The 27696-nt window shown below is 39.8% G+C and overlaps 1 protein-coding gene across 1 annotated transcript in view; it reads right to left on the minus strand.

Moving 5' to 3' along the window:
• The window catches only part of LOC106093803 (neuroendocrine convertase 2), a 285569-nt gene that overhangs the window by 25280 nt on the left and 232593 nt on the right, over positions 1 to 27696 (minus strand). Inside the window, exons 2-4 of the mRNA XM_059362481.1 lie at positions 19340 to 19447; positions 11128 to 11401; positions 11002 to 11039 (exon numbers count right to left, since the gene is read on the minus strand). Of these exons, the coding sequence (XP_059218464.1) occupies positions 11002 to 11039; positions 11128 to 11401; positions 19340 to 19447 (420 nt within the window). The remainder of the gene's footprint in view (positions 1 to 11001; positions 11040 to 11127; positions 11402 to 19339; positions 19448 to 27696) is intronic.

Raw genomic sequence — 27696 nt, forward strand, 5'->3', positions numbered from 1 at the left:
GGAATGGTTCTACTCGGTCCAAAACCTGATATAGCTCCCATACAAACCGACCTCTCGAATATACATCTTGAGCCCCTAGAGAGCACAATTCTCATCGGAAATTATGCACTATGACTTTTCTTATGACTTCCAACAGATATACCAATTATGTTTTAAATGGGTTCAAAGCTAATACAGCTCCCATATAAACCGATCTTTCGATTTTACTTCTTCTCAATTCTAATCCAAGCATATAAAAAAGACAATGTGGATTTCTTGTTCCGATGTCCCATGCGGCCCTGCTGAATTTAACACGCTCCACTGGGGCGAAGTTAAAGACTGGGAATACTGGATAAAGTCTCTGGTTACCTAACAATGACTACAATTCATGATAGAATAGTCAGTATACGAATTTCAAACAGAAAAGGTTTTGTGTGGACGATGAGATTTGGAAGCTGTCAAGACAGTCGGTAACGGAATTGAAGGTATAAAATTTTAAAAATTAAGGATGTTAGCGAGTTTTCACAAGCGTTGCATAAATATATATAGGTACCGACTATTTCTGAGAAGCTACTCTTTGCCTTCAGCGAAACGTGGATGGTTGATGACTTTTCATTGTATGGTATCAAAAAAAAATCTACTAACAAAGGGTGATTTTTTAGCTATTATCTTTTTGGTAACATTGGTTTTAACAGCTCACGCATGTTTCGTATTTTGTTTCACTTTCAAACATCTTTAGTTTGGTCTATAATTTAACCATGAATCGTCATACAAACGAAAAACACTTGCAAATTATGGAATTTTATTATCAAAATGCGTGCTCTGATAAGAAAGTTTATCGCGCACTTCTTTCATTTTACGACGAAGCTCATTTTTGGCACAATGGGTACGTAAATATGAAGACTTGTTGATTTTGGAGTGAAGATCAGACAGAAGCATTGCTAGAGCTACCTACAATATATCCGTCTGTCTGTCGAAAGTACGCTAGCTTTCGAAGGAGTAAAGCTACGCGCTTGAAATTTTGTAAAAATACTTCCTACTAATGTAGGTCGGTTGAGATTGTAGATTGGCCATGTCGGTAAATGTTTTGATATAGCTGCCATATAAACCGATCTAGGATCTTGACTTCTGGAGCCTCTAGAGGCCGCAATTATTATCCGATTTGGCTGATATTTTGCAGTAGGTGTTTTGTTTTAACTTCCAACAACTGTGCCAAGTATAGTCCGTATCTCGAATTTTGACTTTTTGAGCCGTTAGAGGGCACAATTATTTTGCATGAAGTTTTTTGCTTTAACTTTAATATAAAAATATTTTCCAAACAATTTTTGATGACAAACCTGATCTTCTGATCTCAAAAATTGGATTTTAGTTATATATAGCCGCTATATAGATCGATCTCTAGACTTTCTATGTCATGTACTATGTCAGTAACAAGGTGCTTTAGGTGTCTAGAATTTGGATATATTACAAAAGCTTGTAAGTCTCAGGTGGATAGATCCAGACTCTGCCGAAAATGTGTGTGGGACATATATCTAGAGAACGCAACGAACCGCAAAACTATCAAACTGCATGCTGAATTCAAACAGCGTTGGCAAAAAACGAAACAACATTACTGGAAACGACAGTTACCCATTTTAAAAAGGGCTGAGTTCCACGGCAATGAACCTAAACCACCGCAGGACAGCCCAAGACCTTCTAGCCTAGGTGGTCTATGGGTAATTTATTGACGTCGCAATTATCTGCGAGCAGTATAACTTAGAAAATCATGTGTCTGCAATATGGGCAACAGAAAAAATAGTCATAGAAGAGGAAACGAACAACCCCGAAACCGGATTCATCAAAATCAAGATGGGAGGTATATATTTATACAGCTGTTACATATCTCCTAACATCCCACAAGGCGAGTTCGAAGAGATCATTGATCATATATTTAATGATGATGAGCCTTCACAGACCTGTATTTATAGGGGAAGACTTCAATGCCTGCGCAATAGATTGGGGAAGTCGGAGGACAATCGACAGAGGCAGAATTCTACTAGATGCTATAGCAAGGGCAGATGTAGCCCTACAAAATATAGGAGATACGGGAAGCTGACTCAAACTCGTAGTGTAAAGCATAGCAGGTTTTAATGTCTAAGCTGAAAGGGAGGAAATCGCCGCAAACAACATGGGTATTTGCTGTGTGTGTATGTACTTTCACGATTGTGAAGATATTTTTTTCTAGAGAACCTTGGGTACACGTAGCTCTAAATGGCCAACAACACGAAGTGGATATATCGGAAGAAGAAATTGTTAATCTCTGTCAGAACATAAAGGACAAAAAGAAAAAACGCCAGGCCGAATTTCATACCGAACCAGAGCTCTAAAGCATGCAATGAAACTGAGACCATCATTACTTGCTATGATCTTTAAATGGAATTTCCAAAAAAGACAATACGGCTTCCGGTAAGCTACATCAACAGTCGATGCGATCAGACTCGTAATGGAGACTGTTGAAATGCCATTATGGCAAAGGGTAAAAGAAGAAAGTACTGCGCAGTCATTACTCACGCCATCAAAAACGCTTTCAATTCTGCGAGTTTGAAACACATTGTTATACCCTCCACCATAGGATTGGGGATGTACTAATTTCATCATTCCGTTTGTAACACTTCGAAATATGCGTCTAAGAACCCATAACGTATATATATTCTTGATCGTAGTGACATTTTAAGTCGATCTAGTCATATCTGTCAGTCCACCCGTCTGTCCGGCTGACGTTAACATCCGAAACAGTATAATCAGCGGCTTGAAATTTTGCATGAGATGTCTTGTTATGACTTCCATTAACTGTGCTAAGTATGGTTCTACTCTGTCTAAAACCTGATATAGCTCCCATATAAACCGATCTCCCGAACATACACCTTGAGAGCACAATTCTCATCCGAAATTTTGCACTAGGCTTATGACTTCCAGGAGATATATCAATTATGTTTTGAATCAGTCCAAAACCTAATATAGCTCCCATATAAACCGATCTTTCGAATTTACTTCTGGAGCATCTGGAGGGAGCAATTCTTATCCAAGCATTCAAAAAATCCTATGTGGATTTCATGTTCTGATCTCAGACTCGGCCACGCTTTTACTTGTTTTTATACCTACCATCATAAGATGTCGGTATACTAATCTAGTCATTCCATTTGTAACACCTCGTCTAAGGCCCTATAAAGGATATATATTCTTGATCGACTCAACATTCTGAGTCGATCTTGCCATGTTCGTCACTCTGTCGAAATCACGATAGCTGTTGAACGCGTAAAGCAAGCCGCTTGAAATTCCGCACAGATACTTACTATTGATGTAGGTCGATAGGGATTCCAAATCAGCCATGTCGGTTCAGATTTAGATATAGCTCCCATTATGACCGATGTCGCGATTTGACTTCTTGAGTCCCTGAAAACCACAATGTTTGTCCGATTTGGCTGAAATTTTGCATTAAATGTTCCGGTAAGACTTGCAACAACTGTGCCAAGTACTGACATAGCTCCCATATAAACCGATCTCCCGATTTGACTTCGTGAGTCCTTACAAAATGCAATTTTTTCCGATTTGGCTGAAATTAAGCATGCTGTTACTTCTTCCAACAACTTTGCCAAAAAACGTTCCAAATCAGTCTATAACCTCATATAGCTCTCGATTATCCTGGTACGGTTCCCAGAAACTTTAATGTTTGCTGTTTCGAAAGAAGTATGGTATGTATGCCCTTCAACTAATTTTATTTTTGTATAAATTGTTAACAGAATCTTGGAGGCGAATTCCCAAGATTCGGCCCGGCCGAACTTACCACGATTTTACTTGTTTTAAATACCCCCCACTGGGGCGAAATTAAACACCGGGAATACTGGATTAAGTCTTTGATTACTTAACACTGACTATAATTCATGATAGAATAGTCGGTATACGAACTTCGAACTTCCAACAGATATGATTGTGCTTATACGATGAGACTTGGGCCATCAAAACAGTCGCTAACGGAATTGAAAGTATAGAATTTAAACAAGTAAAAGCGTGCAAAGTTCGGCCGGGCCGAATCTTATATACCCTCCATCATGGATCGCATTTGTCGAGTTCTTTTCCCGGCATCTCTTCTTAGGCAAAACAAGAAGTAAAATAGAGAGATCGATTTATATGGGAACTGTATCAGGCTATAGACCGATTCAGACTATAATAAATACATATATTGATGGTCATGAGAGGATCCGTAGTACAAAATTTCAGGCAAATCGGATACTAATTGCGCCCTCTAGAGGCTCAAGAAGTCAAGACCCAAGATCGGTTTATATGGCAGCTCTATCAGGTTATGGACCGATTTAAACCATACTTGGCACAGTTGTAAGAAATCATAACAAAAGACGTCGTGCAAAATTTCATTCCAATCGGATATGAATTGCGCCCTCTAGAGGCTCAAGAAGTCAAGACCCAAGATCGGTTTATATGGCAGCTATATCAGGTTATGAACCGATTTGAACCATACTTCGCACAGTTGTTGTATATCATAACAAAACGCGTCGTGCAAAATTTAATTCCAATCGGATGAGAATTGCGCCCTCTAGAGGCTCAAGAAGTCAAGACCCACGATCGGTTTATATGGCAGCTATGTCAAAACATGAACCTATAAATGGGCTATTTACAATCCGAACCGACCTACACTGATAAGAAGTATTTACTCCATCGAAAGTTAGCGTGCTTTCGACAGACAGACGGACGGACATGGCTAGATCGACATAAAATATCACGACAATCAAGAATATATATACTTTATGGGGTCTCAGACGAATATATCGAGTAGCTACAAACAGAATGACGAAATTAGTATACCCCCATCCTATGGTGGAGGGTATCTAAAAAGAGATACCGGGAAAGAACTCGACAAATGCTATCCATGGTGGAGGGTATATAAGATTCGGCCGGCCGAACTTAACACACTTATACTTGTTCTATATATGAAAGCGTGGGTGGTTGTATGGTAACAGGGAAAACATTTACACCTACCATCTTCACTTGATAACACAATTCTACAACATTAGAAACAAGCGCACGTGCCGAAGTAGCAATAGCTTCAAATTTTAACTTCTTTTTGTTTACTATGGTTTTGCAACGCCATATAATTTTAAACACAATGTCAAAGGTCAATTTATATTAACCATCCTATATCAAAAACTTTTTTTCTCTTTTCTCAACATGCTTATTCTAATATGCGTTTACACAACCTTCTAACTAGCCCCATTTAATAAGTATTTATTAACCCAACAATTCGCAAACGTGAGTTTTAAACGCAATAAAAATTGTTCACAAATGTGCATTTCTTTTGCTCCCTCCAGGGTCCAATTCTAAGTACTTCCTAAGAGAATCCTATTACACTTAAGATGATTTCGTTTTAAGCAGATTTTGTTCGTTTTAATGGCATTTTGAGTTCTTGCCTTTATGGGGTATGTTTGGGCCGCAAAGACAGCAAACGATGAAGATGGTGAGCGTTGACTTAGGTTCAGTTCACTTTTCAAATACGCGCAATCTTTAGTCGCTTCGAACTAGCGCTTGCATCATTATTCATATTTAATCTGTTTTTATGGAAATGCTTTTTATGATTTATTTCAGCCAAGGGATATAATTCAGTTCGGTTCGTTTATTCGTTCTTTGCAAGCCATTTAACGGATGAGGCTTTCTTGCAACACACAAACATATCAATTGTTGGTTAGATGTTGCTATGAGACTTTTAAATAGAAAGAATTGGCTCTAACTTGATGAAGACATGTTGAATTGCTACAGAAGTAATTGACGATTTTAATTTGTGGCAGTTTAATGGGGAAAAAGTTGAGGAATTACAAGAATATACTTGTTCACCAAGCTATTCTCATCGAATGTCAAAAGCAGCTACTTGTGGTGTTTCCGGTTTCCTGTCTGACGACAGCCCATAAGCGCAATAATCTTAAAATGTGAATGAGGAAATGTGTGGATGTATCCAAACGGATAGAAGGAAGTTAAAGCCTGGAGAAAGGAAGTTAAGGCTACTCGTGTTTACAAAAAGGCACAACCGGTGTTTGAACTCTCCTAAATGAAAGTAAAGTTTACGCAGTCGCAAATGTGTTGGAGAAATATACGGCCCATATTAACGGAGGCCACCCTAGCGCAGAGGTTAGCATGTCAGTCTATGACGCTGAACGCCTGGGTTCGAATATTGGCGAGATCATCAGAAAATTTTTCAGCGGTGGTTTTCCCCTCCTAATACTGGCAACATATGTGACGTACTATGCCATGTAAAACTTCTCTCCAAAGAAGTTTCGCACTGCGGCACGCGGTTCGGACTGGGCTATAAAAAGGAGGCCCTTATCTTAGAGATTAAACTTGAATCGGACTGCACTCATTGATATGTGAGAAGTTTGCCCCTGTTCCTTAAGGGATAAAATTTGCATTACCATGTTCCTGGAAGAAGGATGGAGTCATAAAGCCTTCAAAATGTTTGCCCTTTGCTAGCCAGGAAACACAACTGAATGCAGATCGTCTAAGTGATCGTCTAACCTGACCTACATCAGCACTCAGGCTGGTGGCATATATGAGGTTTTCTGTCATGTTAAACTTCTCTAAAATGAGCTTTTACCCCACAGAATGCCGCTTATACCAATGAAAAACAAGTAAAAAGCGTTAAAAATCGGCCAGGCCGAACTTTGGATACCCACCACAATCCGGTGAAAAATGCATACCGTATGCCCCATAGCAGCTATATAGAAATATGTTCCGATTTGAACCAAATACTAATGAGTACAAGTCATTGTTCAATTGTGTGTAGAAAAATATTGGCCTTTTTAGTAGCTATATCTAAAAGTAAACTGATCTGAATCATATACGACACGGTTTCGAAAAGCCTAACATAAGTCATTGTGTCAAATTTCAATCCGATTATAAATGCGCCTTTTATGGGGCCAAGACTTTAAATCGAGATAGCGGTCTGTATGGCAGCTATATCCATATCTAGACCAATCTGAGCCAAGTTGAAGAATAATGTACAAGGGCCTAACACAACTCACTGTCCTAAATTTCGGCGACATCGGACAATAAATGCGCCCTTTATTGACCCGAAACCTTAGATCGAGAGATCGGTCTATATGGCAGCTATATCCATATCTAGACCAATCTGAGCCAAATTGAAGAAGAATGTCGAAGGGACTAACACAACTCACTGTCCCAAATTTCGCTGACATCGGACAAAAAATTCGCCTTTTATGAGCCCCAAACCTTAAATCGAGAGTCCGGCCTATATGGCAGCTATATCCAAATCTGGACCGATCTGAGCCAAACAACTCACTGTCCCAAAATTTGTCAAAATCGAAAAATAAATGTGGCTTTTATGGGCCTAAGACCCTAAATCGGCGGATCGGTCTATATGGCAGCTATATCCAAATTTGGACCGATCTACGCTTAACTCAACTCACTGTACCAAATTTCGCCAACATCGGACAATAAATGCGCATTTTATGGGCCCGAAACCTTAATTCGAGAGATCGGTCTATATGGCAGCTATATCCAAATCTGGACCGATCTGAGCCAAACAACTCACTGTCCCAAATTTCGGCGAAATCGGACAATAAATGCGCCTTTGATGGGCCCAAGACCTTAAATCGAGAGATCGGTCTATATAACAGCTATATCCAAATCTGGACCGATCTTTGGCATATCCATATCTAGACCAATTTAAGACAAATTGAAGAAGAATGTCGAACTCACTGTCGCAAATTTCAATGACATCGGACAATAAATGCGCCCTTTATTGGTCCCAAACCTTAAATCGAGAGATCGGTCAGCTATATCCAAATCTGGACCGATCTGTGCCATATTGCAGTAGTATGTCGAGGGGCTTAACTTAACTCACTGTCCCAAATTTCGCTGACATCGGACAATAAATGGGCTTTTATGGGTCCAAAACCTTAAATCGAGAGTCCGGTCTATATGGCAACTATATCCAAATCTGGACCGATCTGAGACAAACAACTCACTGTCCCAAAATTTGGCAAAACTGGAAAATAAATGTGGCTTTTATGGGCCTAAGACCCTAAATCGGCGGATCGGTCTATATGGCAGCTATATCCAAATTTGGACCGATCTTTTCCATATTGCAGAAGTATGTCGAGGGGCTTAACTTAACTCACTGTCCCAAATTTCAGCAAAATCGGACAATAAATGCGTCTTTGATGGGCCCAAGACCTTAACTGGAGAGATCGGTTTATATGGCAGCTATATCCGAATCTGGACCGATCTGAGCCAAATTGATGAAGGATGTCGAAGGGCCTAACACAACCCACTGTCCCAAATTTCAGCAAAATCTGATAATAAATGTAGCTTTTATGGGCCTAAGACCCTAAATCGGCGGATCGGTCTATATGGGGGCTATATCAAGGTATAGCCCATCTTCGAACTTAACCTGCTTATGGACAAAACAAGAATCTGTGCAAAGTTTCAGCTCAATATCTCTATTTTTAAATACTGCGGAGTGGGCTACCGAAAGTACTCCAGTCCTTAATCCGTCTACGAGGGATGTTGTTCTCTTCAGCAGTTGGTTCAAGTTTCTCAAAGTGGCACCTGTCTCCTTGGGAGGAGAGAATGGTCTATTTACTGAAAACGCAAAATACCTGGGTGTTTTGCTGGACGGAAAATTGAACTTCAAATCAAACATTTTGGAGAGGGCAAGAAATTCACCTTTTGCCATTTACACCCGCAAGATAGCCTGGGTGTCTGCAAAAGTTGTCAAACCCATAGTCTTATATAGTGTTTTGGTCTGGTGGACGGCGTTTCAGAAGTCCTCACCATCTAACCACTGAATTTAATGATGTGAGGCTTAAGCAGCTTTCTCTTTGGTCATGCGACGGCTGCGGACACTGCGTTATTCGTAGTACAATGCCCATTGTTCCAGGCAGTATGGAGTCGAGCCGCTTTTTGATAAAATGTACTCTACTCCACCGTAGCGCAGAGGTTACCATGTCCGCTTATGGCACTGAAAGCCTGGGTTCGAATCCTGGCGAGACCATTAGAAAAAATGTTCAGCGGTGGTTTTCCCCTCCTGGAGGCCACCGTAGCACAGAGGTTAGCATATCCGCCTATGACTCTGAACGCTTGGGTCGAAACCTGGCGAGACCATTAGAAAAAATTTTCAGCAGTAGTTTTCCCCTCCTAATGCTGTCAACATTTGTGAGGTACTATGCTATGCAAAACTTCTCTCCAAAGAGTTGTCGCGCTGCGGCACGCCTTTCGGACTCGGCTATAAAAAGGAGGTCCCTTATCATTGAGCTTAAACTTGAATCGGACTGCACTCATTGATATGTGAGTTCATGGGCAAAATTTACATTTGCAAATTTTCATTTGGTATCCCCCTCCTAATGCTGGCAATCTTTTTGAGGTACTATGCCATGTAAAACTTCTCTCCAAAGAGGTGTCGCTCTGCGGCACGCCGTTCGGATATAAAATGGAGGCCACTTATCATTGAGCTTAAACTTGAATCGGATTGCATTCATTGATATGTAAGAAGTTTGTTCCGGTTCCTTGCGGAATATTCATGGTCAAAAATTTTCATTTACTCCACTACTATCCCCGATAAAACCGATTGGAACTACAATAACCCTGGCAATAGAATTAACGTAGACTTCTGTACGGATGTTTCCAAATTAGAAGATCGGGTAGGATTTGGGGTGCACTCTGTAGGACTGGTGATATCGAGAAGGCGAGCCGATATCACCAGAGTAGCGGAGATCCTTGCAATTAAAGAAGTGCTGGAATGGCTGAGATAGAAAGCCTTAACAACAACAGGCATAAATATCTTCTCAGAGAGCCATTAAATCTTTGAGGAACATTTTTCTGAATTTAAAACCCGCTCTCAACTGTTGTAGATCTCCTAACGAGATAGTTAAAAATTCAACTTTTCTGGGTGCCAAGACATCTCAGAGAATTGTAGGACAGACGAATTTGAGAGATTAGGAACTACCTTACACATTCCAGGGAAACTGGAATCTGTGGGTATGCGTTTTAGTGACCTGTAAGCTAAGTCTTCAGGATCTGTCCCGAAGAGCAACGAATGACAGATGGTCACAAATTGTGGGATGTGAACATTCCAGAATTATGTGGCCTAATCTAGACTTGAAGAGGTCTACAGCTTTGCTGTCGCTGGCTAGAACAGACGTATCAGTCTTTATGTCCGTCATGTCATGCTGGCAGAATGAAGATTTCAAGTAACGACTGTTGCATAGACTGTGAGGACATCGAGGAAGAATATCTGTTGTATGTGTTTCCCGCAGTAACACTAAGAGGGAGTTCCACTTAAAGTTCGCATTTCTTTGAGAACTTGTCTGATTAAGCGGATGTAAACATTCGCAAGTTGCTGGGCTTTGAAAATTGATCTGGATGGTGCAACGGTAAGAACTATGGCATCTTCGTTTTCCTGTTGCTGTGGTATTACAATGGACTGAAACCCTTTCCCAACCTAAGATTTTAAAACCAGTTCTTTAATAATACAAAACTTTAGTTCACTATCCTAAACTTAGATTTCAAAGCCAGTTCTTTTAAAATAAAAAACCTTAGTTCACTAAAAATATGGTAAACAGTCTGATATGGTATCTGGTCTTGTTTATGACACTTTTTATTAACCCACTCCATTGGATGTTACAAGTATTGGATTTAATTAGCTAAAATTTTCTATGACGCAATTGAAACATATTTTAAGCACTTATTTATTACAAAACCACCATAATACAGCAGACATAAATATTCTTTTAACATGAGTGGCGACAAAATTAATTTGTTTCATACGGCTAAGTATGGTAGGTGGTAGGTAAACAAATATCTTGCTTGTATTCATATAAATCACCATTGAAGATATTAATAAAATCATTGTTGATATTTACATATGATGAACAAGAACAATTTTATTGCTTGCAAACAATAGGATGTGTTCCAAGAGCTTAAGTAAATGTAATAAAACAATGTATAGCTAAAATTACTTACATAATTAAATTTAAGATCCGGATGCATATAATCGACACCTAAAAATAAAAAGAAGAACAAATATTTCATGGAGTATGAGATACGATATCATAGAGATTTTGTGTATGATCCCCTTGCGATACTTACCATCATCCATTATTGCGGTTGTAACATTTTTCCCGGTGATACCTTGATCCCAAGCAGCCTGAACATTTAAATCTAATCGGGCTTTGCCCCCATTTTGACCGGTATTTTTCAAATACCATTGAAATGGAAAGTAAGGATCTGTGGGCTCGGTGCTCTCCGTACTCGATTGTGTATTGTAGGTAGCATCAAATTTTAGGCCATGAATCGCATGTACAGCTGGTCGTAGACCCCGCTTAACACGCTTGAAACCAGGCTGCTGAACAGCAGTATGAATCTGAAAATGGAGAGAAAGAGGGAGATATCAATTTGGTTATGGTTTTAATTACCGTCACCAACTATGAGTTGATCATTATATTACGTAAGTGGTCCCTACACCCCCAAGTACCTATTACAATTTTTTTTTCTTCTTTTTTTGAAGTCTGGAAATTCTACCAAAGAATTAAATATCAAACCGATGGCTTTGGTGGAGGCACATGCTCCTGCAGAAACCAAAAAGAAATCTGGTAACTGATACAGATAACATGCTGAGGATATGAAAAGAACATTTTACCCAACTGCTAGTGTCCGACGTTGGCGGCAAAGAGTATACCGCAGAACCAATCCCTGATGATGATATAGAATGTTTACCTCCTAGTCAGAATGAGGTCCAAGTAGCAGTGACCCGACTAAAGAACAACAAGGCAGCAGGAGCCGACGGGTTACCCGCTGAACTACTTAAGACCGGAGGCGACACACTGAAGAACGGCTAGAAGAACGCATACGCGATGATTGGAACCTCAGCATACTATATCCCGTACACAAGAAAGGGGACAAGACGCAATGTGCCAACTACAGACGAAAAAGTCTCCGGCCCATCGCATACAAGACGCTCTCGAGTGTACTGTGTGAAAGATTAAAACCTAAAGTCAATGAGATAATTGGGCCCCATCAATGCGGCTTTAGACCTTGTAAATCCACCCTAGACCAGATATTCACACTGCACCAAATCCTGGAAAAGACCCGAGAAGGACAAATCAACACCTACCGTCTCTTTGTTGACTACAAAGCCGCTTTCAAGCCATGTCTGAGTTTGGTATCCCTGCAAAATTAGTAAGACTCAGCAGGATGACACTTGCTGATACGAGTTCCTCAGTAAGAATAGGAAAGAATCTCAAACACAAATTTTGCCCATGAACATTCCACTAAGGAACAGAGGCAAACTTCTCACATATCAATGAGTGCAGTCCGATTCAAGTTTAAGCTTAATGATAAGGGGCCTCCTTTTTATAGCCGAGTCCGAAAGGCGTGCCGCAGTGCGACACCTCTTTGGAGAGAAGTTTTACATGGTATAGTACCTCACAAATGTTTCCAGCATTAGGAGGGGGAAACCACATCTGAAAATATTTTCTGATGGTCTCGCCAAGATTCGAACCCAGGCGTTCAGAGTCATAGGCGGACATGCTAACCTTTGCGCTACGGTAGCCTCTCTCCGAACCACTTAATACCAAACGAGGTTTCAGACAAGTGATCTCTTTAATATTCACAAAAGAACCAATGCTACTCGCCTATGCCGACAACATCGATATCATAGGTCGGTCACCGGAAGTAGTAACTGCAGCCTTTGAAAGAATCGAAAGAGAGTCAGTGAAAATGGGTCTGGCAGTAAATAGTAAATGGAGATAAGACGAAATGGATGGTTTCAACTTCCAAAAAGCCTTGCACAACCGAGCAGATAACGAAAATGGAGAAAGTTTTCGTTTCCAGTTTTGAGATTTAGCGAAGAATAAAACTGGCAAATAGATGTTACTTTGGACTAAGTAAGCAAGGCCACCTCTCGACAGGCGAAGATAACACTATGCAAGACACTGATACTACCCGTGCTGTTATATGGTTCTGAAGCATGGGTACTTATGAAAGCAGATGAGACAGTGCTTGGAGTATTTGAGAGAAAGATTCTTCGTAAAATATATGGAGCAGTTTGTGATAATGGAGAATATAGGCGACATATAAACCACGAGCTATATGAGCTGTATGACGACGATAGCATAGCTACGCGCATCAAAATACAACGGCTGCTTTGGCTAGGTCATGTTGTAAGAATGGATGAAGAAGTTCCAGCAAAGAAGTATTTTGATGGCAAACACGGTGGTAAACGCAAACCGGGAAAACCAAAAGCCCCATGGAAAGATCAAGTGGTGGGAGACACCTCGAAACTTGGTGTCAGAGATTATAGAATTAGCTGAAGATCAAGGCGCTTGGAACGCTATACTACGTTCGGCTAGTGGAACAAAGTTGCCCAGGGCCTTTGATCTTTTTCGGATCCACAATATTTAATATGTTTATCATATGTTGGTAGAAATACATACAGGATTTTTTCAGGGAAGCTACAAAAAAGTAGATCGATAGGCACAGTAAGAGCTCTTTTGACATTTCTTTTCAGTAAGGTTTGCCATTTGATGATGGAAAGATATACGAGCCAACAACAAGTCGAAATTATTAGAATTTATAGCCAAAATTCGGAGTCAGTGGCCTCATCGTTAAGAGCGCTACGTCCAATTTAGCTATGAGGCTCATTTCTGGCTGAATGTTTTCCTCAATAAGCAAAATAGGCTTTATTGGTCAGACAGCAATCTATATGTACTTCATGAGTGCATCCCGAAAAAATACGGTTTATTTCGGTTTATGGGCCGGCGGCGTCATTGGGACGTTCTTCTTCTGTGATGCTCAAGACCGGCACATTACTGTGAATGGGAATCGCTACAGCTCAAAATTAATAGAATTTTGTTGACCCCTTTGGATGATATGGACTTGGAAGACATGTCGTTTCAACAGGACTGTGTCACAAGCCACACAACGAATGTCACAATCAATTTATTGGAAACCAAGTTTGGAGAACGTGTTATCACACGAAATGGTCCAGTTGATTAGTCGCCTCGTTCGTGCTATTTGACACTGTTAGACTATTTGCTGTGAGGCTATGCCAAGTCTTTGGTCTACGCCAACAAGCCAGCGACGATTGATGAACTTCGTACGAATATCGAACGCGAAATTTGCACGTGGTGTTCCGTTATGACTTCCAAGTACGGTCCGAATCGGTTTATTACCTGATATAGCTCCCATATAAACCGATCTCACGATATGACTTCTTGTGACCTTGCAAGCTGCTATTTTTGTCCGATTTGGCTAAAAATTTGCTCGTGGTGTTTCATTACGGCTTCTAACACATGTGCTAAGTACCGATCTCCCGATTTGATTACTTGATCCCATGGAAGCTGCAATTTTTGTCCGATTTTGCTGAAATTTTGCATGTGGTGTTCTGTCAAGTGTCGGTCCGAATCGGTCTATAAACTGATATAGTTCCCATATAAACCGATCTCCCGATTAGACTTCTTGAGCCCTTACAAGCTGAAAGTTTTGTCAGATTAGGCTGAAATTTTGCGTACGTTCCTCTGTTATGACTTTTAATAATTTTTACAAATACGGACCAAATCGGTCTATAATCTGATATAGTTCCCATATAAACCGATCTCCCGATTTGACTTCTTGAGCCCATACAAGCTCCAATTTTTGTCCGATTTGGCTGAAAATTAGTACGTGGTGTTCCGTTATGACATCCAACAACTGTGCCTAGTACGGTCCGAATCGGTTTATAACCTCATATAGCTCCCATATAAACCGATCTCACGATTTGACTTTTGAGCCGCTGGAATCCGCAATTTTTGACTGCTTTGGCTGAAATTTTGAATGTAGTGTTCTGTTATCACCTCCAACAACTATGCGTAGTACGGTCCAAATCGGTCTATACCCTGATATAGCTCCCATATAAACTGATCTCCCGATTTGGCTTCTTTAGCCTTTATAAGGCGCTATTTTTGTCCGATTTGGCTATAATTTTGCATGTGGTGTTCTGTTATGACTTTTAATAACTGTGCCAAATACGGTAGAAATCAGTCTATAACCTGATATAGCTCCCATATAAACCGGTCTCTCGATCATCCTTGTTCGGCTCCTAGAAGCTTTCATTTTAGCTGGCTTGACAAAAGTTTGGTATGTGGAATAAAATTATGCCCTTCATGGAGGTGTGTTCCCAAGATTCGGCCCGGTCGACCTTAGCACGCTCTTATTTGTTTATCTTTTTCACTGAAGGCTGAGTTTCCTCGGCCGATCCTTTCCTAGAGAAGTAGTGTGACGCAAGGTCGACGGTCCCTCGAATAGCTGCATGGTTCACCTTTTGCTGAAACTTCACTCTAGTATGAGGATATATCGGACCATATCTTGATATAGGGTCCATATACCGAAATACCGACCTGCCGATTTAAGGTCTTAGGTCCATCAAAGTCACATTAATCATCCCTTTTGCTGATATTTGGGACAGTGAGTTGTGTTAGGCCTCTCGGCATCCTTGTTTAACACGGCCCACGTCGGTCCAGATTTGGATATATTTAGCTGCCATATAGACCGATCTCTCGATTTTGTATCTTGGGCCCATAAAAGGCACATTTATTGCCAATATTCAGGTCAATTATGGTCTGAAATGAACCATAAATTGATATTGTTCCAATAACATAGCAAGTCTTTTCTTTTATCCTTTGTTTGCCTAAAAAGAGATACCGTGGCAAGAGCTCGACAAATGCGATCCATGGTGGAGGGTATATAAGATTCGGCCCGGCCGAACTTAGCACGTAGCGCAGAAGTTTACGTGTCCGCCTAAGAAACTGAAAGCCTGGATTCGAATCCTGGCGAGAACATGTAAAAAATTTTCAGCGGTGGTTATCCCTTCCTAATGCTGGCGACATTTGTGAGGTACTGTACCATTTGGTACGGCAGCCATGTAAAAACTACTCCACAAAGAGGTGACGCCCTGCGGCACGCCGTTCGGGCTCAGGAGGCCTCTTATCATTGAAAAAAGGGAGGCCTGTTGTCATTCAGTTTAAAATTAAATCATTGACATGTGAGATGCTTGCTCCTTTTCCGTAATGCAAAAATTTCATGAGCACATGTGCAAATAAAGGGCAATTTTTTTAAAGGGCTATAGGAAAGTTTTTCAAAAAACAAACACATAAAATTCAGAAAAATGCATGAAATCTTAATTTGAATTGATAGTACGGTCCATATAATTTAATGTTTGAAGATTATTTCATACAAATGTTGACCGTGACTGCGCCTCAAATGGTCCATCAAATTAGTCCAATTATACTCTTTCCAACATATCGGCCGGTATCTCATGAATACATGGTTCAATGTTGTCTTCCTATACGTCAATTGAAGAAATTGAAGCGGTCTTGTCTGTATAGACATGAGCTTTAACATAGCCCCACAAAAAAAAGTCAAATCGGGTCAAATCGGACCATATTTGGATATAGCTGCTATATAGACCGAATTTCCGATAAAGGGTCCAATGCCCATAAAAACTTTATTTTTCATCCGATTTTGCTGAAATTTGAAACAGTGGGTTATTTTAAGGCTATGTTTAGATATAGCTACCATATAGACGATATCCCGATAAAGGGTCTGAATTCCATCAAAGCTTGTTTTATTACCCGATTTCGTTGAAATTTAAAACAGTGGGTTATTTTAAGCCCCCCGACATCTGACCTAAATATGGTTCAGATCGCACTATATTTAGATATAGCTGCCACAAAGACCGATCTCCCGATAAAGGGTCTAAAGGCCATACAAGTTTTATTTATTACCCGATTTCGCTGAATTTTAAAACAGTGAGTTATTTTAAGCCTCCCGACATCTGATGTAAATACGGTTCAGATCGGACAATATTTAGATATAGCTGTCATATAGACCGATCTGCTGATAAGGGGTCTGAAGGCCATAATAGCTTTATTTTTTACCCAATTCCGCTGAAATTTGGAATAGTGCGCAGTTTTAAGCCTCCCAACACCTGAATTAAATATGGTTCAGATCGGACTATATTTAGATATAGCTGCCATATAGACCGATCTGCCGATAAAGGATCTGAAGCCTATAAATGCTTCATTTTTTACCCGATTTTGCTGAAATTTGAAACAGTCAGTAGCTTTAGGCCTCTCAACAGAGGACCCAAATATGGTCCAGATAGGACTATATTTAGATGTAGCTGCCATATAGACCGATCTGCCGATAAAGGGTCTGAAGCCCATAAATGCTTTATTTAGTACCCGATTTTGCTGAAATTTGCAACAGAGGGTTATTTTAAGCTTACCGACATCTGACTTAAATATGGATTAGATCGGTCCATATTTAGATATAGTTGCCATATAGACCAATCTCCCGATAAAGGATCTGAAGGCCATAAAAGTTTTATTTATTACCCGATTTCGCTAAAATTTAAAACAGTGGGTTATTTTAAGCCTCCCGATATCTGACCTAAATATGGTTCAGATCGGACTATATTTAGATATAGCTGCCATATAGACTGATCTCCCGATAAAAGGTCTGAAGGCCATACAAGTTTTATTTATTACCCGATTTCGCTGAATTTTAAAACAGTGAGTTATTTTAAGCCTCCCGACATCTGATGTAAATACGGTTCAGATCGGACAATATTTAGATATAGCTGCCATAAAGACCGATCTGCTGATAAGGGGTCTGAAGCCAATAAAAGCTTTATTTATTACCCGATTTCCCTGAAATTTGAAACAGTGAGTAGGTTAAGATCTCCCAAAATTCGACCTAAATATGGTTCAGATCGGACTATATTTGGATATAGCTACCATATAGACCGATCTGTCCATAAGGAGACTGAAGCCCATAAAAGATTTCGCTGAAATTTGAAACAGTGAGTTTTTCTAAGCCTCACGATATCCGGCCTTAATATGGTTCAGATCGGTTTATAATTGGATATATCTGCTAAAAAGACCAATATTTTGTTCTACAAAATTGAATAGTGACATATATATTAGACCACTCAATGTCCGTGCCGAATTTGGTTGCTTAAGTTATCCAATTTTCAATGGATTGTAATGAAATAGGATTTACATATATACCCGAGGTGATGGGTATCCAAGGTTTGGCCCGGCCGAGCTCAATGCCTCTGTACTTGTTTTAGATGCATTGGTAGCTCTTGCAATGCTTCTGGCTGATCTTCATTCCAAAATCGACAATTCTGCTTATTTACATACCCATTGAGCCAAAAATGGGCTTCGTCGCCGAATGAAAGAAGCGCGGGATGAACTTTCTTAACAGACCTTTACTACAGTAGAGGTGTAGGGTTTAAATAATCTTATACTTATCTTTAAATGTTTCTCCTTAAAAAAGATTATCGAAACATTCAAGCTTTTGGGATTAAATTCTAAATTATACTTTTGGGTTAAATTGAAGGTTAACATCCTCAACCTCATCCTTGAGCAATTCAATATCAACCTTTGAAGATAAATTTCCTTTTAATTTAATTAAATCTCCCTACCGTTATGTAAATTAAGGCGCATTCGTTAGATTACATTACTCTCCGCTCTTTAAGCGTTTAAAGTTATCAGGGTTTCATGAAGTCAAATTTATTTGTGTGTAACAAGAATACGAGCGATTCCACAATGTTGCCTTTGTGTTGAGAAGTGCCAGTAAGCAAAGACTCTTCAAGCTATTCCACAATACAATGAAGCAAAACATGTGAGAAGAGAAATTGTATTGTAAAGTTTTGCTACGTAATCTTTGGTGAAAAAAGACCAAAGAATTGCTAGTCACCTGCAGATATATTATGTAAAATATTAAAAAAAAAGACGATATAATGGTGGCTGTGGAACATGGGAAATAAGTCTTCATTTCTTAGTAATTTTTCTTTAAAATATCCTTATTTAAAAAGAAATAGAAAAAAAAATAGCGGCACAGGGAACAGTTCTTTAAAGGTTAAGGAAATTCTTTGAATTTTCGATCATGTTTCTTAAAATGTCAAAAGCTTATTCAATATTAAATATTAATACAAATAAATATTGAACTTTTAGAAAACTTGTCAGACAGATTTCACTAAACTTTCGAAACCAGTTAGACATTCATATTCATAGTACAGCGCTACTTATTACTTTCTTCTGCAGACGTCTATACATACAATTCATATAATATTTTCCAAAGTATGTCTGTGACAATAATTGACCTTTAAATGTATGATAAAATTGTTTTGATTGCAATTCAATTGTGAAGAAACTCCCCTAACTGGCCATTGCTCATTGACACATATGCTTGTCAACGTGCTCAAAATTACGTCCATAGCAATGATGTGGAAAAATCGATTGTTATTTACACTTACCATGGGATGACTCTTGAGAAGACGTGTGTGAGTGATACTTCGACGGGAACGTGCATGGGGCAAAGTACGATGTTTGAAGTGATATTCATGACCTTTGCCGCCCACCAGCTGAAATAAAGAAAAGAAAATTTTAAATCAGAGTGTGAAATTGTGTATTGAATTATTAAAGAATATTGTTTACAAGCCACCAGCCAGCATTTGTTTCTAAGTTTGATTAAATAAGAAAGTAATTCGTGATGGAGTTCAAATGCAATAGTGTGATTGCTGTTTATTTGGCTGGAATCACAACCGGCTATTGTTGGCGAACTCAAACACCTTAAAAAAGGTGTGTACCGCATCATAAATCGCTTTAATGATACTGGTAGAGCCGTGAATTCGGTAAGGGAAAGCAGGAATTCAGCGAAATCCGCACCGTAGTGGCAATCAAATGCATTAAGAGCTGAACAATTAAAAGTGGGTCATGTTATGCTGGGGCCAATCTTGGGAACGCACTACCATAGATTCTGCTAAATGTTAACACAAAATTAGCTTTGTTGAAATTTCTGCCAAACCAAGTGAAAACTGTAGAAGGAAGTAATATTAAAAGGAATGAGATTGTTCATTCCGACTAAGAATTCATTGTTAAATCAAAAGATAAAATTTGGTTTAACCGGGCAGCCAGAGATGCTGTCAGATCAAAAGAGGATGCATTTAGGACTTGGCGTCTGAACAAAAATGCGAATACCGAAATGCAGCGCAAACAGGCAAAAACTTCGTGTACCAGAGTACTTAGACACGAACATTTTCTTTACGAACAGCGTCTTCTTGCCAAAGTTATTGCTTCTCCGAGGGAAAGCAAGAGCTTTTGGTCATTCGTAAAAAGAGTAAAGGGCAACCTATCGGCAATCCCAACTCTTGTTAATGATGATCAGGTATTCACTGAACCGGTTGATAAGGCTAATCTACTGGCTGAAATGTTTGCAGGAACTTCTTCCTTGCCGTTTAGCAATCAACCTCTCCCCGTGATTGATAGTGTACCTAGTTCGATGCCTCAGATATTCTTTCGAACACGTGGAGTTGAAAGGGTTCTTGCGGATCTCGATGCTAATAAATCTCTGGGCCCGGACGGTATATCAACACTTGTCCTTTTCATCCTTGCTTACCGTGTGGGAGTTTTTCCGGCGCGTTGGAAGGTTGCGAACGTTCAGCCCATCACCAAAAAAGGTGGGGCCAACAACTCTGCGAATTACCGGCCAATTGCGATATGCTCCGCACTCTCCATGGTTATGGGGAGTATGGTTAACCATCATCTTGTCAGATACTTAGAGTCCAATGGCCATCTTAGCGACAGACAGTATGGGTTCCGCAGTAATCGCTCTACGGTAGACCTAATGGCATTTTTATCGGAAAAATGGTGTCGCTCTAACCACCAGTTTGGTGAGAGTATGGTCGTGGCGCTGGATATCTCAAAGGCATTTGCTAGGTTCTGGCACGGTGCACTTTTATCAAAGCTTGTCGCTGTTAGAGTCGGTAATAACTTTGTTCGATTTATTTCGAGCTTTCTCAGAGATCGCACTATACGAGTTGTTGTAGATGGGTTATCATCAGATGAGTATACATTGACCGCAGGTGTGCCACAAGGCTCTGTCCATTACCCTTCCCTTTTTCTTATTTTCATTGACGATGTATTGGATCAGACTGCGAATCTAGTCTACTCATTTGCCGATGACAGTAGTCTGTGTCATTCATATTAATTCGACCACAGGCCCAGTCCTCAAGAATTTGTGGACAAGAGGCGCATTATGGATGAGACGCTCGCCTAGGATTTGTTGGCCATTTCCGAGTGGGATAGAATGAACAGAGTAGACTTTAACGCAGAGAAGACGCAATGCTGTTTCTTGCCTCACAATCAATTCACTGACCCATTTCAATCTTCGATATTTATCGAACTGTCAGATGCTCTTGATGTTCTGGGGATGAAGATACAATGTGATGTCCGTTGGTTAAAGCACGTATTCGAAGTGTCGAAAGAAGCATTCAAGTGTTTGGGCTTTCTTAAGCGGTGCTAGCAATATTTCACCTCTTTTGATCTTCTCAATAGGAGGATGTAGATATAACTCTCATATATGGGCAGGAGCTCCAGAATCATCCTTGAAGCTACTTGACCGTGTCCAACGGAGAGCAATGGTGTTGATTGGGGACAGTAGAGTATTCAACTCTATTGCTTCTCTTGAACATCGTCGGAATGTGGCTAGCATTGTATTGCTCTATCGTTATTTTCATGGCGTGTGATATAAGGATATTCGTCTTCTTATCCCTGACGTTAGGATGTTCACCAGGAATACAAGACTTGCCAGGAACTCACACCCGTTTGTAATTGATTTGCCAATCGACCGAACCATGCATTTCCGAGAAAATTCATTTTTCGCCCGAACCATTCGTATGTGGAATCGACTTTCGGCTAAAGTCTTTCCCACCGGCATTGACGTTCAGAAATTTGAGACTAATATCAATAAACACTACTAACTCTTTCCCCCCTCCAACCCTTAACTTTCCTAATTGCCAACGCAATGCACTGCATATATAGGGGCCATCCCCTGCCTGTTGGTTACGTAAAAAAAAACAAACCATCCATGCTGGAAGTCTCTACAAATCACTACATGAAAAATTTGAAATCGAATAACAATTGCGACATCCCGTGAGATAGGTTTATATGGGAGCTTTATGGACTGATTTGAACCATACTTCTCTCGATGGTTGTCCCGAAGTTGTAACAGAACACTACGTACAAAATTTCAGCCCATTCAGAAAACAATTAGGGCTCAAGATAAAAAATTGGGAGATCTGTTTATATACCGCGATCGTTGAAAATCGTAAGAGAACATTATGCGCAAAATTCAGCCAAATCGGGCTATAATTGCCACTTCTAGAGGCTCATGAAGTCAATTCGCAGAATCAACATAAATTGCGAGTTATATCCAAATTGTTATATACATATGGCCAGATCAATATTTGGAGGTGCCACAAGCGGATTGACTAGACTTGTAAACCCCCCCTCCTATAGTGGTGGGTAAAATTACAACCTTAAGATAAAGATGTTCAAGTTCGCAAGAGGTAAACATTCCTACTCTAAAGCAAAAACAAGGAATCTGTATATCCTCCACCACGGATCGCATTTGCCAAGTTCTTTGCACGGTCTCGTTTATTGGCAGAAAGTAAAACAGGATAATGGGGCGTCATAAAAAGAAATCCCCATAGATTTTCTATAAAATTGGAAAATAATTGCCTACTTTAGGTGCTCAAGATGTCAAATCGAGAGATTGGCTTTCAAAGGACATACATTGGGTAATGAAATCATTTGGGCCATATATTTTGGATGTGGTAGCAGAAGTAATCGTGCGAAATTTTAGCCAAAACGGATAAGAATCACGCCCACTAAGGTCTGAAGGAGTAAAATCGGGTAATCGGCTTATATGGTTGTAGAGCGATATGGCGGCCTTTAATTAGGATGGCTGTTAAAGGTACACGAGAAGTAATCTTGCAAATCTTCAGCCAAATCGATTAACAATTGCACCTTCTAAAGAGAAGTATTCTAAGGAGATCGCTTTACTAGAGAGCTATATCAGGTTTGAGACCGATTCAGACCGTACGTTTTACATCTGTTGGAAGACGTAGAAAATCGTGACAACTTTTAGCCATATCGAATAAGAATTGCGATCTCTTGAGGTTCATGAAGTAATGATGTAATGATATGGAACTTTATGATCAGTTTCTGCTTTACCCATAGCGAAAAAATCGAAATTTGGAACAAACTTCGCATGGAAGTCGAGGAATATAATACAATTCACGGTATTAGATGGTAAAACAGAATATTGATCTATAACGCAGCCATATCTAAATATAGTCCGATCTCCATCATATTCGGAAAGGGCATGAAAGGGTCAAATACATCTGATTGTACCAAGTTTCATCGAAATCCGCTTATAAAGACCAGAACTTAAACCGGGAGATCGGTGTATATGACAGCTTTATCCAAAAACAGACCTATCAGAACCATATCAGGCATTAATGTCGATAAACCTATCAAACCTCAGTGTGCTAAATTTTTAACGAGATCGGATAACAAATGCTCATTTTATTGACTCAAGACCTTAAGAAGATCGGTTTATATGGCAGCTATATCCAAAAATAGACCGATCTGCGCCATATTAAACACGGGTCTCGAAGAGCCTAATTTGCCGAAAGTGGGTAATAAATGCACCTCAAATCGCGGGATCGGAATATATGACAGCTTTATTCTCATATTGTCCGACCTTTTCTATAGTTTAGGTCAGGTTTAAGTGACAGTCTGCCATCACACTCACTTAGACGTTTTCCTCCATTGTGATACCGCAGGAACAGAAGAAGGAAGATGCCTTCTAGTTCCTTGTGTTGAGCCATCCAGAACGGTCAAAAAGCCCAACAACTTGCGAATAATTACATCAGCTAAATCTCACAGGTTCTCAAATAAATGAGAGCCTAAAGTGGAACTCCTTCTGACTTCCAGTGCGGGACATACACATACATGTCCTCACAGCTTCTGCAAAACTCGTTACTGGCAAACTTCAGTCTGTCAGCATGTTTCATCCGATTAGACAGTGACCCGTCATGACGGACACAATATCCGAGAAGTCTGTTCTAGCGTCTAGATGAGGCCACATAGTTTTGGAATGCTCACATCCCCCTCTTTGTGACCATCTATCATTCGTTGGTCTTCGGGCCTGGTCCTGAAAACTTAGCTTACATGTCGTTAGAGGCATGCCCACAGATTCCAGTATCCCTGGAGTGTGTAGGGTAGTTCCTAGTCTCGCAAGCTCGGCTGCTTTAGAATTCCCTGGAATATCTCTGTGGCCCAGCACCCAGAACAGGTGAATTTTGAACAGTTCAGTCATCTTGTTGAGAGATCTGCAACAGCTGCAATTTGGGTAGCCACAATATCCAGGGGCATAAGATGTAGCATTAAGTCGTTGCCATACTAAGTACGAAAATCGAGAGGACTAACGCAACTCATTGTGCCAAATTTCACGCAAATCGGGTAATGGGCCCATACCCGATCAAGGTATGGGCCCAAAACCTTAAGTCGGTATATTGGTCTATATGGCAAATATAGACCGACGTGGACCATTTTTGGGTCTGGTTTTGGCCATTGTGGTACCCTAGAGAGAGAAAGGGAAGAAAAAGAAAAAATGTGAGACCTCCTACTAGAGGTTATACACGAATACAAACAAAAAGACAAAAGACAGGAGGAGTGGAAAAAAACCCGAGCGGGAGCTGAAGAACCGCCCTTCGCTACGCAAGCACGGACCTACCTACGCCGGAGCCTATTTCACTCCCTTTTCGGAAGCATCCTGTTCCCTCAACAAATCTCAGGAGAGATACCAGAGGTACGTTCACAAGTTCACCCAGATCACAGAAGAAACGGCTCCCCATAAAGGAAAGCCAAAATCTCTGCAGACGCGGACAGGAACAAAGCAAGTGCTCAATAGTCTGCTCCTCATCGAGGTATCTCCTACAGAAGTCATTGTACGGTATCCCCATGCGCGCCGTCATGTGGCCTATGGCACAGTGTCCGGTTATGATCCCTGTCAAAGTACTCATTGACCTCTTATCGAACGCCAACAATTGCCTCCTCCGGTCGATGATCGGCCATAGCGCCTTTGTAGTCGCTCAAGAATATAAAGGCTGATTTTTTACCTATAATCTTTTTGGCAACACTGGTTTAAACCCGCTCACGCACATTTCGTGATTTGATTCACTGTCAAACATCTTCAGTTTGTTCTATAATTTAACCATGAACCGTCTTCCAAACGAACAACTCTTTCAGGACAAAGCTCAGTTTTGGCTCAATGGGTAAGTAGAAAAGCAGAATTTTCGATTTGGCGTGAAGATCATCCAGAACCATTGCAATAGCTACCAATGCATCCAGAAAAAGTCACAGTTTGGTGCGGTTTATGGGCTGGTGGCAACATTAGACCGTACTTCTTTAAAGATTGTGCTAATCGTAAAGTAACTGTGAATGGTGAGTGCTATCTTGAGATGATATCCAACTTTTTTTTTGCCCAAAATGCAAGAGCTTGACTCGTATGACATGTGGTTTCAAGACGGTGGCGGCCTAGATCGTGCGATTTAACGCCTTTAGATTATTTTTTGTGAGGCTATATAAAATCTCATGTTTATGCAGACAAGCCCAATTGACGCATTGGAAGACAACATTGAAGCATTTATTCGTGAGATATCTACCGAAATGTTGGAAAGAGTATGCCAAAATTGGACTTAGCGGATGGAGCATTTGAGGCGCAGACACGTTCAACATTTGCATGAAAAAATCTTTAAATATTTAATTAGGTGAACCGTACTACCGACTCAAATAAACATTTCATGCATTTTTCAAATGTTTCTAATTTTTTTTCCTATAGCTCTTAAAAAATCTGCCTTTATATACTTTGTGGGTCAGGGAATGAATATTTCGATGTGTTGTAAACGAATTGGCTAAATGAATTTGTCTCCCTGGTGATGGGTATAAAAAAAAATTCACTCAGAAAGAACACTTCTTGTCATTTCTTGTACCCATATTTCCTTTCGTAAGACTTCGACAGTTTAAAGATATTCGTGGACATGGTGTCATTCAATATAGTACCATATCATGTTGTAAACATTATTCACAGGTTTATGATTTAAATATGACAATCAAATTATTTGCAATCATTTGGTTAAGGCCTACTCAATAGTGCTGTACTTCGATGGCATTCCTTAAAGTAGGAGACCTAACGAAAAAAGATCTTTTTATTTTTCAACATAATCTTCCTTTAGCTTTCCATAGCTTTGATATCCTGTTTTTAGTAACAACTGTCAAGCTCCTAAAAAAAATAGCCACCAACTGCAACTTCTACTTCTTCATTTCTAATACTATATTTGGCATGAACATTCCATTAAGGAACAGGGGATACTTCTCTCATATCAATGAGTGCAGATCGATAAAAATTTAAGCTCAATGATAAAGGGCCTCCTTTTTTATGCCGAGTCCAAACGGCGTGACATGACAAAAATTGTCACAATTCATACAATTCGTCTTTTCATAGTCTTAGTAGACAACAAAAATCTGTTCTAATGTTGGCAGATAAGAAAATGATAGGCATATAGGCCACAATTGTTTGCAAATGCAAATTTTGCCCATGAACATTCCACTAAGGAACAGGGGCAAACTTCTCACATATCAATGAGTGCAGTCTGATTCAAGTTTAACCTCAATGATAAGGGGTCTCCTTTTTAATGCCGAATTCGAACGGCGTGCCACATGGCATAGTACCTCACAAATGTTACCAGCATTAGGAGGAGAAAACCACCACTGAAAATTTTTTCTGATGGTCTCGCCGGTATTCGAACCCAGGCGTTCAGCGTCGTAGGCGGACATGCTAACCTCTGCGTTACGGTGGCCTCCAATCCGTTGTCTGGCTTTAATCCACAATCTTCCTCCGGAATAAACATAATCTTGTAGTGTCTTCATCCCTTCCAATCAGGGAACCAGGAAAGCGTTTGTTAAACATTTGTTCTAGTTTATCGCAATAGATAAAAGTTAAATAGCCCGTTTTGCCTGCAAACTTTCCTTCAAAACTACCAAAGTTAAATTTTTCTTCTTCTGTCCTTATCCCAATTCCTAATATTTCACTTTATAACGCTATTGTCTTAATTAAAAGTTTTTCAGTATTTTCAGCAAAAACATAATTAATAGCATTTTAACATTTATAGCCCCTATAATGGTCGTAATCATGGCAAGAATCAAAAGATAATAAGTTTTCTCATGAAGCACTTCTTTCGATTGAGAAATAATTACTTTCGCAAGAGTATGGAGTATTACCACAACCACACACACACACACAGACAAGAACAGATGCAAATCCAGCACCCTTTATCCCAAAGAGCAAACATTTAACATTGGGTATAAAGTACAAGTACAACGTTAAACAGTATTCAAGCTATGATGGGTTATGGAAAACATTCAATTATTTATTTATGCCACATTTAAGCAAATATTTAATGAAAATCTAATTCCAGTGTAATTTTTGGATTATTTTAAAGTTTAAAAAAATCTCAATTTTGGGGAAAATAATAATTCAAAGAGATATTTAAGAAGATGAAGGAGTTTTTTTCGCATTTATGTCCATCTTGGATATGGGATAACAGATTTGAGTCAAATTTGGTACACTTCATTATGTTTTCTCATGTTCGTCTTTCAACTTTTGAAGGCAGTGATCGTTTTATATATCGATCCGCTAGAATATCTCTGAATTAGGTACTTTGTAATAGGTACTTCTTTTCTATGGACTTTCTACCACTTTGGT

The sequence above is a fragment of the Stomoxys calcitrans genome, chromosome 2 (genome assembly GCF_963082655.1).
Source record: "Stomoxys calcitrans chromosome 2, idStoCalc2.1, whole genome shotgun sequence".
In the NCBI taxonomy this organism is placed as follows: Eukaryota; Metazoa; Arthropoda; class Insecta; order Diptera; family Muscidae; genus Stomoxys; species Stomoxys calcitrans.